General features: G+C 49.6%; 1 protein-coding gene and 1 long non-coding RNA gene across 5 annotated transcripts; one reads left to right on the top strand and one right to left on the bottom strand.

Moving 5' to 3' along the window:
• The first annotated feature begins 101 nt into the window (after positions 1–101).
• LOC134470757 (uncharacterized) lies at positions 102–10,630 on the top strand. Its single transcript, XR_010039906.1, has 2 exons — positions 102–3,691; positions 10,102–10,630. It is a non-coding gene; the product is annotated as an uncharacterized LOC134470757 (long non-coding RNA).
• Bckdk (branched chain keto acid dehydrogenase kinase) lies at positions 3,841–8,038 on the bottom strand. 4 transcript variants are annotated; one of them, XM_005007595.4, is made up of 12 exons: positions 7,911–8,038; positions 7,068–7,413; positions 6,895–6,963; positions 6,694–6,804; positions 6,373–6,420; positions 6,172–6,291; positions 5,999–6,097; positions 5,761–5,834; positions 5,140–5,268; positions 4,973–5,062; positions 4,371–4,529; positions 3,841–4,285 (listed from the first exon to the last, which is right to left on the bottom strand). In XM_005007595.4, the coding sequence occupies exons 2-12, from the start codon at positions 7,260–7,262 to the stop codon at positions 4,141–4,143; spliced, it is 1,239 nt and encodes a 412-aa protein (XP_005007652.1). In that variant the 5' UTR covers positions 7,263–7,413; positions 7,911–8,038; the 3' UTR covers positions 3,841–4,140. The 4 variants fall into 4 exon arrangements, with proteins under 4 accessions (XP_005007652.1, XP_005007651.1, XP_063082939.1 ...); XM_005007594.4 differs by having other exon boundaries at positions 7,874–8,019; XM_063226869.1 differs by having other exon boundaries at positions 7,507–7,985.
• Positions 10,631–10,773: the final 143 nt, after the last annotated feature.

The raw sequence follows: 10,773 nt of genomic DNA, 5'->3' as shown, positions 1-10,773 counted from the left end.
TGGAGGCGGGGCTCAGGCTTGTGGGTGGGGCTGTGAAGTAGCTGGAGTGTTTAGATCCTGGAGTCCCAATCCGTGGCGCTGCTGCTTCTGGGAGGTGAGCGTTGAGATGACTTGAGTTCATTTTTGGTGCGGCGTTAAGGTGCTTCCCCTTAGGGCAGTGAAGACAGACTTTCCTACTATGATGATATAGTTCAAAAACTTTAAAAGTACGATGCTGTGGAAACCAAGATGTGTCAGTCTTCAGGGCTGCTGTCTTCTAACAGGTGGAATCAGAGCATCTCCCTGGTTATCTGGCACAGGATTGAGCCTTGAATTAGCAAACCCTACCTCCTGTCCCCGCTTTACCCACTGCGCCTGCTTAATACCTATTTGTAAATTGAAAAAACTGCGTCCTTTGTTCAGGGTTGGAAAAAGATACGGGACTGGAAAAGAACAGATATGTCCAGGAGTAGCCAATGAATCATCCTCAGATGTTTAAAAAACAAACAAACAAAAAAACAGTAACAGTAACAACTGATTATTTATTTATTTATTCTTTTTGAGGCAGGGTTTTCCTATGCAGTTTGAGCTGTCCCTGAACTCAACTTTGTAGCCCAGGCTGGTCTCCAACTTCCAACAGTCCTGCCTCAGCCTTCTGAGTGCTGGGATTACACAATGCCTGACTAACGATCATTCATTTTTGTGTCCAACTGAATTCCACCTTTCAGGTGTATGGCCTCAGAATAAGCTTTTCAGGTTAAAGTTTTGTTTTGTTTTGTTTTGTTTTGTTTTGTTTTGCTTTGGTTTTGGTACCAGAAATCGAACTCAGGACTTTGCGCTTGCCAGGCATGTGCTCTGCCACTGAACCAAATCCCCACCCCCAAAGTTGTTTAACAGTGGCTGGTGATGCAGTGCAGGTGGCTTCAAATTCAGCTTGCCAAGTGTTGGGGTTCTGCAGAGCCACTAACTCTGATAGAATAAAGACTTTTTATTTTATTTTTTTTTAAATAAAGACTTTTTAAAGAAAGGATGGGGCAGTGGATACAATAAAGAGCATTTTAGCAATGAGTGAGGTTTAGTTCTGACCCTCAGCTGTTAAAGGTGGACAAAAGGGTAAACTGCTGAGATTCATCAAAGTTTACATATATTATATAGGCACTATACAACTATATAAATCCTATGAGAACGTTAAACCATCTTACTTGTATGTAAATGGAGCAGAGATCATATCTCAAGCAATTCCACATGACCCTTATCTTTCACAATAACCAGGTGAAATATAAAGATTTTTGTTCTTAAGATTTATAGAACTGGCAAGCATCTCTTGACTAGGCATTATTTGTCACAAACCTTCACCTGTGAGAAAGTGTACATCACTTTGTAGCTCAGGTGGCCTCAAATTTGAACTCGAAACGATCCTTTTGCCTCAGCCTTCAGCCACTCATTTCTTATATTGACTGCTCCTAAATAAGCTTCGCTGTAAGATGGCTTTTCAGGGACAAGAATCACTGTCATCTTCTAATCAGCTAGCTGGTATTAAAAAGTTCCTTCTCAGTCAGGCATAGTGGCACATCCAAGGATGGTGGCTGAGGAAGCTCACAGGTTCTAGTGTAGATTGAGCAACACAATGACTTAGGGAGACCCTGTCTCTAAAAAGAGACCAGGTTGAGCCAGGATGGGCACCACCTGTTGGAGAAGCCAGGTATGGCGGCACACGCCTGTAATGCCATCCCAGCACTTGGGAGGCCAAGGCCAAAGGACTGCCACAAGCTCAAGGCCAACCTGGGCTACATAGTTTAAGGCCAGTCTAAACTGCACAGTGAGACCCTGTCCCAAATAACCAACAATAAAAAAGCTGGGCAGAGCAGAGGGTGGGGCTGGTGATGTGTGGCATAATGCTAGACAGAGTATGTACTTAACATTTCCTTTAACCATTCTCAGAAGTTACTTGATTTGTAATTTGGCTGTTTGGCTTCAAAACAGAAACAATTCAAAGAGGGATGTAATGCTCAGGACCTGAAGATGGGTTCAGAGATTACAATTCAGGAAATACCTGAGTCAGGTTATATGTGGGAAGCGGCAGTGGGAGGAGCTGGTAACCTCCATTTTGGGAAATGACTTTGGGAGTAGGGAGTGAATGCTAGATACTGTAGCATAAGAAATGGAAGAAATAAAAGAAATCTGTAATGCCTATCTTCAGAAATTTTACTTCACTCATTTGGGGTTCTTCTGCCTCACCGTTCTAGTTAAGGATTAGCCTAGGCCTTATAAATCCCTGCTCAGGGTCACTGCAGCCACCTCACTGTGCTGTCACCTATCCAATGGCCACCAGTAGTTCTAATATGTAAATGTGACTTGTCCTTCTAGAACTATGTAGGGCTACAGCCAGGTCCTTCTTGTTGTTTCTGTTTGCCTAGATTACCTACCTTTAATGTTCTTCCAATGGCCTCTGAGGCATAATTGAGTAGCTCTGAACTTTGGGGGGTTTTTGGCAGTGCCAGGGATTGAACTCACTTCTCAAATGGCTAGGCAAGCATTCTACCACTCAGCCACACCCTCACCCTGCCTCTAGACTTTTACCAAGATCATCACTCTTGTTTGGCTTCTCCCCCTTCTCTTTCCTGCTTCCCAAACTGCCATCTGAAGCACTTTCTTTACCATCATTTATAGTCATATTATTAATTTTTTGTTTTGTTTTTGGTACCAGGCTTTGAACTCTTGGACTTGTGCTTGCCAGGCAGGCACTACACCACTGAGCTAAATCCCCAGCCCTCCCTTACCATCATTTATAAGTCCTCCTTTCAGAGTTGGTTTCTAGGTAACCCAACCTGAAATATGCCTTCCTAGCTTAAAACCCATCTGTGGATCCCTACTACCTCAGAATAACGCCCTGCTTACCTTTCCTTCTGCACCTCTTTGTACTGCGTCCAGCACGATTTCAGAATAACCAAGCATCATGTCATTCCATCAACTGCCATTTGTCATCCAGAAACAATCTGTCTCCCCTCAATCCCCAAATCCATCACCTTGAAGGACAAGAGACTGTGTAATGTCACTCCAATCCGATCAGGTAGGTCTTCAGGGCTTTGTCCCTGACAAGGTGGGTAGGGTGTTCCCTACTAAAGTGTAACCTGGAATTCTCATAAATTCTACCTCACATCAGGTGTGGTGGTACACACTTGTAATTCTAGCACTCAGGAGGCTGAGGCAGGAGAATCTTTTCAAGTTTGAGACCAACCTGAGCTACAAAGTAAGCTCAACTGCATAATGAGACTCTGTCTCAAAAATAACAAAACAAAACAACAAAAAAAGTTCTATCTCAAATCTAATTCTGAGCCCATCTGCTTATCTGGAGTCCTTTCCTTTTCTGGAGTTCCCTTCCTTTCTAGTGCCTGCCTTTCTCTTGTGGGGCACCGAAGTCTTTACTGGGCCTGTCAGGGCACAACCTTGTATGTTCCTTATCTTGGCAGTTGACAGGCAGTATTTTTTATGTGTCTCAGGCTCAGGAATCAGGTGGCTTAGGAGGGTGCCTAGTCTAAGAACCCTCATCTCTAAAACCTACAGCTGCCAGGAAGGGAAGACTCAGAAATAGAGCCTAAAGCTGCGGCCTTCAATGCTGAGTCTAGGACTCAGAAAAATCCATTGAATTAGATGAATAGAAGATCTTTGCATAAACTGCCAAAGTCACCTCCCTTCCTGCCAAATAAAACAGGTAAGACTTGAAGCCAATTCTGTTCCTGTCCACCAGACAGTCAGTCAGAGATTATGACATGAACAACTTAAATAAATCCAAGGACACAGGAAACCTGAAAAGGCAGAAACAAAAGCTCCCCTAACCTCCCCACAGACAGGGCCCAAGAGGGCATTGAGAATATGAACTTTAATAACAAACAGCAGGTCAAATAGGGGTTCCCCAGGAACAAAAATGACAGAGCTGGTGCTAGAGTCCCAGAGATCCCACTTCCTCCCCTCCATGTCCTGGAGGTAAGGAACCAGTGGGACCTGCTAAGGAGGAGTGGCGCCCAGCTCCATGTAAGTCCGTTTGGCTGGGGCCTAAAGACCCAAGATGCAGCAGTGTGTGGAGCACAGTGCCACCACGCCCAACTCAGAAGGTCCTGGCAGGGTATGTGGCCTAGTGTGAGCCAGCAAGCAAGCCAGGGGTCAGATCCGGAAGCTTTCCTCCCGACCATCGATGTGGCGGAGCCGTAGGTAGACATCTGTGCCAATACCCTGCATGGACTGCAGCTGGAGGGAACCACCAAGGTACTCTGCGTAGGCCCTTGATGTGGGCAACCCGAAGCCAAAGCTGAGGGCAGACAGAACAGGAGGCTTCAGAGGCTTGAGTCTCCTGCATTCACCCCCACCCCAAGCCTGGCCAGGTGGGGTCTCACCCATGCATGGGTCCTGAGTGGCTGCCACTGTGCATGTCCAGATGGCCAAAGAGAGGGTTGATGCGGGGGTCCTGTGTGCTGGCCTCTGCCGTAGTGAAGTGGTAATCCATAACCCGCTCGAAGTTTGTGTGAGCAATTCCTCCACCCCGGTCTGAAATCCTGGCAGAATGTTGAAAACATGGGCTTGGCTTAGGTTCATAGGGTCTGACTACCTCCCAAGCAGACAGTGTTAGTCTGACTTCCTGTTCCTTCCATACAAAGGCAGAGTGTAGCCCATCTTGACACTGGGCCTTTTGTTTAAGCTGACTTTCTCTATCCCTGCCTCTGCTAGGGTCACTAACTGCTTACACTAGCCCAGCCTCAAAGACTCCAGGCCCCTCAGTTGCTGACAGAGGCAGGGTACTGGGCCCACAACTGGCCCTAAACCCATTAGTATCCAGATCAGACAGTCTCAGAACCAGAGACTCTTTCTGTCACTCAGTGGTAAGGGTCCAAGTTCCACAGGGGGGCAGATACTGGCTCAAGGTCCCAGAGCAATCCAGAAACAGTGTCTGGAACTGCTCCCCTCTCACCCTAGCCCAACTCCACTGCTCAGGGCAAACCTGATGATGAAATCGATATCATTGTTGGCGATGGTGATGACCACATCTGGGACATTGTAGGGAGTGTCTAGGTGACTCTCCATTGTGGCTCTATGCAAAAGTAAAGACAGTAGGTGGTAGCATCTTGGTTTCTGTCTGTCCCCATCCACCATATCCAGCTGGCCCACCTCATGGCATTCTTGAGCAGCTCGGGTAGAATATAGTCCAGCGGCATAGGGATGAAGGGGAAGCGGGCAGCCACGTGTCCATTGATGCGGACGCGGGGGGCGTTGCCATACTTGTGTTCACACAGGCGTCTATGGATTGAAGAAAGGTTCAGACTGGTTCCATTAGAGTAGTAATTCTCACCTAGCAGCAGTTTTGCTCGCCTTAGGTACATCTGGCAGAGTATGGAAATATTTTTACTTGTTACATCTAGGGGTTGTTACTGGGATCAAGTGAGTATGAGTTGTGGGTCTTACAGAAACATTTTAACTTGCACACTACAAAGCACAATAATATGTTAATAGTGCCAGCCAAGCAAGACGACAAATGTCTATATCCCAGTGATTCAGTAGGCTAAGGCAGGATCCCAAGGTGAAGGCCAACCATAAATTTGTCTCAAAAAGACAGCTGCTGGGGTGTCACTCAGTGAGAAGGTGCTTAGTTCCATCCTCAGTGCCACACACACGCGCACACACACACAAGCACATTAATGCCACAGTTAAGAAACCCCACCCTACTCCATGCCCCAGGCAAGGACTCAGACCTAAACCTTCCCTGTCCTAAGATCCATCCCTTAGCCTCACCTGGCAAAGTCCACCCACTTTTCAATAATCTTCTTGGGTGACAGACGAGTACAGATGATGCCAACAAAGTCAGGCTGGCAGGAGAAAAAATGTCAGGACTAGCAAGCCCTCTGCCCCGATCCTGGCTGCCAAATGCTTGCAACTCCTAGAATGCCAAAGCAGCCTCTCCTCCAGGTCCTTGGCCCAGGTCCCCAAACCAAGAAAACCCCTACCTCAGTTTTCTCTCCCAGAGCCCCACCTTGTCCTCATGCAGTGCCAGATGATGAGTGGCCAACATGCGGATCCCAAGTCTTGAAGTCAGTGTCTTGTCCAGGAAGTAGCGGACAAGCTTTTCATCCTGTAGAGTGGGGCCTCAGTAACCTGTGCCCTGCCCAGCACCCCTACTTCAGGCCCCTACTTTATTTCCCTGACCTCTACGTGCTTGCGGCTCTCACGCAGACCCTCGGCTAAGAGAGTCACTACATCCTTGTGGTCATCTAGCAGCTGTCGCACCAGCTGACAATACTGGGCTTCCTCCGCCTGGTCCTTGATCTGCATGCAGGTCACAGAGTCATAAGCACAGGTGGTCCAACCTGTGCTTTCAGCCCCTCACCCTGCTTGGCCCAGCCTCACCGGAGGGAAGTCTGTCAGCTTCTGGAAGGCACGGATGTACAGCTCATGCTGCAAGAGAGAAGTACAAGATTTTACAAGGCTGCCAGGGGCACTGGGTAGGAAACAGATACCCAGGCCTACCTATGGGGATCACACCCAACCCACTTTTACATGGTCCAAACCCCACCTTTAACCTCTATGAATATGTAACCTTGGCCTTCAAAGGTTTGAGGCTGAGCCCTTTCAGCAGCTACTCTCTGCCACTCTGGCAGGCCCAGGCTCTCTATGTGCCCCTTGGGCTGAATGCGCACCAATTTAAGGTCGTCTCTACCTCTGCCTTACCACGTGCAGAATGGTGGGATTGCAGCCGATGATGAAGGGAAGGCTGCGGAAGCCCTTAATGCGGTGAGCGATCCTTACTGGCAGCTCTTGCTGCAGATACCGGCCACTTTTCTGTGAGACACAGAAGGAAGGCAGGGCCAGGGCCTGAGTGGCTGGCCAGAGCTCCAGGAGCGCTGGGAAAAGAGGGAACAAGAATCTTACCAGAAGGTGGCTGCCGTCTTGAGAGCGGCCGGAATAAAGCATCATGGTTGGAGTGAGGCGGACTGAGGGCTGGAGGGGTAGATAGATCTTGAGGACTTGACCTCCAGCACCCACCCGCATCAGTTCCACCTGCTCCCTGGACACCCACTCCAGCTGACCCCTCTGCAGCGCACCTTCTCCGCAGCCACGTCGATGGCTGACTGATTGTAAAAGGAGGTTACGGTCTTGGAGCGCTCCCGCGCCATCTCCACATGGTGGGTATCGGTGGCAGAGGTTGAGCGGGCCCTCAGCGAGAGTGCTGGTCCCAGTAGCGGCCGCAGTGAAGGCCGGCCCCGAGGGCCGCTCCCCAGCACCGACGCCAGTATCATAGCCCCGCTGTTTCGTCGGTCTGGGCTGCCAACGGAGTTGAGGACCCCAAAACGCCGTAGAATGCAGGCAGGCAGGGGCTCTTGCCAGACTTCAGGGGCGCGGGTCCGTGAAGGCTGCTGACAGGATCAGCCCCAGAACCGAACCTCCCATCTGCCAGGGCAGGGGAACGCGGACTTGTTAGAATCCATACCAGACGACCCGCACCCCTCTGCACTTGGGCACCAGGACCCATCATCCTCAGACCTGGGCAGTTTCTGCTCCGCCTCTCAGCTACCTTCCCAAACAGACCTTCGGAGCCTGAAAAACTGCGGGTCTGTTCAGTCTGGGGCTCTACCTGGTGGCCCTGGGAAGGGCGGCGGGATCCCCGCGCCCTCCCTCCTGCAGAGTTCGCCTGGCTCCTGCGGGGGCCCAGTCGCCCTCTTTCAGGGGGCGGAGCTGCCCCTCCGGTGCCCGGTGCCGGGCCGGGCGAATGATGCAGAAGTGCGGGGGTGGAGGGCGCCCGTCCGAGTCCCCCTCGGCAGGGCACTTGGTCCGGCCCGGATCCTCCCTACAAGGTAGAAACCAGACCTCCGCCCAGGCTCATTCCCGCGCAGTGTTGCAAGCTGCGGACCTGAACAGGACCTCGGCCCGCAGGTCTGCCGGGTTACCTCGAGGCTGGGACCGGGGCCTGGGTCCGAGCGGAACCACCCAGTTGACCGGCTGGGATAGCCGGGCCGCCTGCGCCCTCTGTCGCGGTGACGTTGACTAGCTGTGGCGCCCGGGGCCTCCTGGGAGCTGTAGTTTGGCGCTAAGGACGTACCCCCTCATACACAGGCTCCACCCCTGGCTTCGGCCCATCCTGGCTGTGCCCCTTCTCCTTGGACCTCCCTCCACAGAGCTCCAGAAATAGCCTGTGGTGTAAGTCTTAACTTCTCAATAAAATGGGACACTTGGTAGATAGTTGCAGCAGGATGTAAAGCACACAGATCAAACTCTACCTGATTCCTCTGAAGTCCCCTTCTTTTACAGCTCTAGACTAGGAACCTAGACTGCCTAGCTCAGACCCCCAACTTGGCCCTTTAATACACGTGGCAGATAAAGGAACTGCTTAGTGCTTTTTGATATTAGCATATACAGAATTAAATTTAGGGTTAGGTAGGTTACAATTAATTAATATATGGAAAGTACCTAGAACTGTTCCAGGCATAGAAGAAGCATTACTCAAGTGCTAGGTATTTTTAATCCCTGATTCTAGTGAGTGCCAGTCACACTGACTGACTTTTCTGTGCCAGTGGAGAAGATCTGGTGGTGAATTCCAAATAGACTGTCCACCACCCTGAGGAGCACAGGTCATCTGGGTTCTGATCCTAACTAGTCTGCCTATCCCTGTCCCAGAGATGGAAACTGCTTTCCAGGGCTGATCTTGCCTTCCTAGACCATTCAATCACACCACAGGGCCTCAGGGAGCTGTCGGAGCACCAGGGAAGACCTGGGAGCTTGGTACAGGTGCAGTGTGAGTAGGACTTGGCCAGGCAAGGGAATTGGAACAGGAGAGGTATGGTAGGCTAGAGAACAGCCTGGCTGATCTGAGGATGTCGCTACAGTCTGGGAATGAGAGGAGCTGAATGTGAAGCTCAGGAAGGAGGGAATTAGGAAGTGCTGGAAGGTTTTGACTATGGGCCCTGCTCTTTAGAACCCTCTGGCTGTTCTGACTGGCTGTACTGGCCAATGGGCCCAAAATCAGAAAGCCCAGTGAAAAAACAATTCCTTATCCAGGCAGGAGGTGACAGAATATACCTCTTCCTCTTTTCTTTTCTCTTCTCTTTCTGTTTTCCTCTTCCACATCTCTCCCCATCTTTCCCTTCCTTACTGGATTTTTATTACACTAGTTACAGATTTTTCCAAATTTTTCCTCACATATTAAAGGGCCAAGTTGGAGTTTGAAGTAGGCAATCTAGGTTCCCAGTTCAGAGCTGCGGAAGAGTGGGACCTCAGAGAAGTTAGGTAGAGTTTGATCTGTGTACTCTACATTTTTAAAAAGAAAAATGAGCTGAATTTAGCAGTATATTTCCATAATCCTAACACTCTAGGAGGCTGAGGCTGAGGCAAGAGATCAGTGGCCCAGTCTAGACAATGTAGTACTTTTAGGAAACCTTGTCTCAAAACAATAAATAAATAAATAAAATTTTAAAAAGGAGGCTGGAAATGTAGCTCTTGGATTCAATCCCAGGACCATGAAGTAGGGACATCTTTGGAGGCTGTCTTGAAACTCAGAGGTAGGGGGCTTATTATTAGGCTGGCCTGCCTGAGGAACTGGAGGAAGGTTTACTTAGATCTTGGGAAAGGGACTCCCTGAATTCCTGGGTTTCTTCCTTGCACCCTGCCTCCCCGAGCTATTCCTACACTTTCTTTTCCAACATCCTGGCAACATCCTGGAGTAAAGCCAAGAGGTCGCTGGCTCCGGAGGCCGGCACAGTTTTAGCACAAGGAAAGAGAGAATGCTCCGGGAAGGGAGGGCAGTCCTCTGCGCCAGAAGCAGGGGACTCAGAGTGCTTGTTTTGCGCCAGGACTCTGCACTCACGTGTCCGCGGCGTGAGCAGGAGTGGTGACTGGTGGCTGGCGGCTGGCGGCTGGCCCAAGGCTGAAGACGTCTGGTACCTGTCTCACCCGGTTTGACCCTTTTCTTGGCTTGGGCTCGCTGGTGCCCCCAGCGGCAAAAGCCAGCCATGTGCCACACAAGCCTGCACCTAAAGCCCTGCAGATAGGGAGTTGAGCTGTGGTGAGACGCTCTTTATATGTATTGATTCATCTTTATAATTACTGTCTAAGATGGTTGTTATTTTTCTCTTCATTTTACAGGTGCAAGAATGGAAGCCTAAGCCAGGAATGGTGGTGCACGTCTGTAATGCCCGCACTCTGGGAGGTTGAGCCAGGAGGATCACAAATTTAACCCCAACCTGGGCAATTTAGCAACTTAGCCAGAACTTGTTTCAAAATAAATGAAAAAACGGCTGGGATGTACCAATGGAAAGAAGAAAAAAATAAAAGGACCTTTATGGTTTGTGTCTGGATGTTCCCCCAAAGCCTCATGCAGTCATGGAGGCCTGCTTCCCTGAGGTCGGCTTCTTGAGTTTGTGACTGATTCATGATCCAGTGTTGGGATGATGGGTGTAAGTGCTATACCCATCCTAGGGTGGGTAGACTACATACAAAATAAGAGGCAAAAAGAGTCTTCTCTCCACAATCTTCCCTTTTTGCTCTTGTTGCTTTTGCTGTTTTCCACTGCCATGAACTGTTGCCCTCTGCCACACCAACCTGCCTTGGACCCAGCAGATTATGAACTGAAACCTCCACAAACTGTGAGCTAAATAAACCTCTCCTGCTTTAACTTTGGGTGTTAGGTATTTTGTCCCATCAATGAGAGAAAAATACCTACTCTTTTTTTTTTTTTTTTTGGTGCTGGCGATCGAACTCATGACCTGGCACTTGCCTGGCAGGCGCTTGTACCACTGAGCTAAACCCCCAGCCCCA

Source organism: Cavia porcellus, unplaced genomic scaffold (genome assembly GCF_034190915.1).
Source record: "Cavia porcellus strain 051 isolate PalLab524CR breed Dunkin Hartley unplaced genomic scaffold, mCavPor4.1 scaffold_16, whole genome shotgun sequence".
Taxonomy (NCBI): domain Eukaryota; kingdom Metazoa; phylum Chordata; class Mammalia; order Rodentia; family Caviidae; genus Cavia; species Cavia porcellus.
This window is presented reverse-complemented; position numbering and strand designations above follow the sequence as displayed.

Excerpts from the sequence above, each read along its gene's own strand:
- Bckdk (XM_005007595.4), bottom strand. The coding sequence starts at position 7,262 with ATGATACTGGCGTCGGTGCTGGGGAGCGGCCCTCGGGGCCGGCCTTCA. Across the intron at positions 6,292-6,372 it reads AGCTGACAGACTTCCCTCCG|ATCAAGGACCAGGCGGAGGA; the intron begins GTGAGGCTGGGC and ends ACCTGCATGCAG. Across the intron at positions 5,835-5,998 it reads TGGCACTGCATGAGGACAAG|CCTGACTTTGTTGGCATCAT; the intron begins GTGGGGCTCTGG and ends TTCTCCTGCCAG.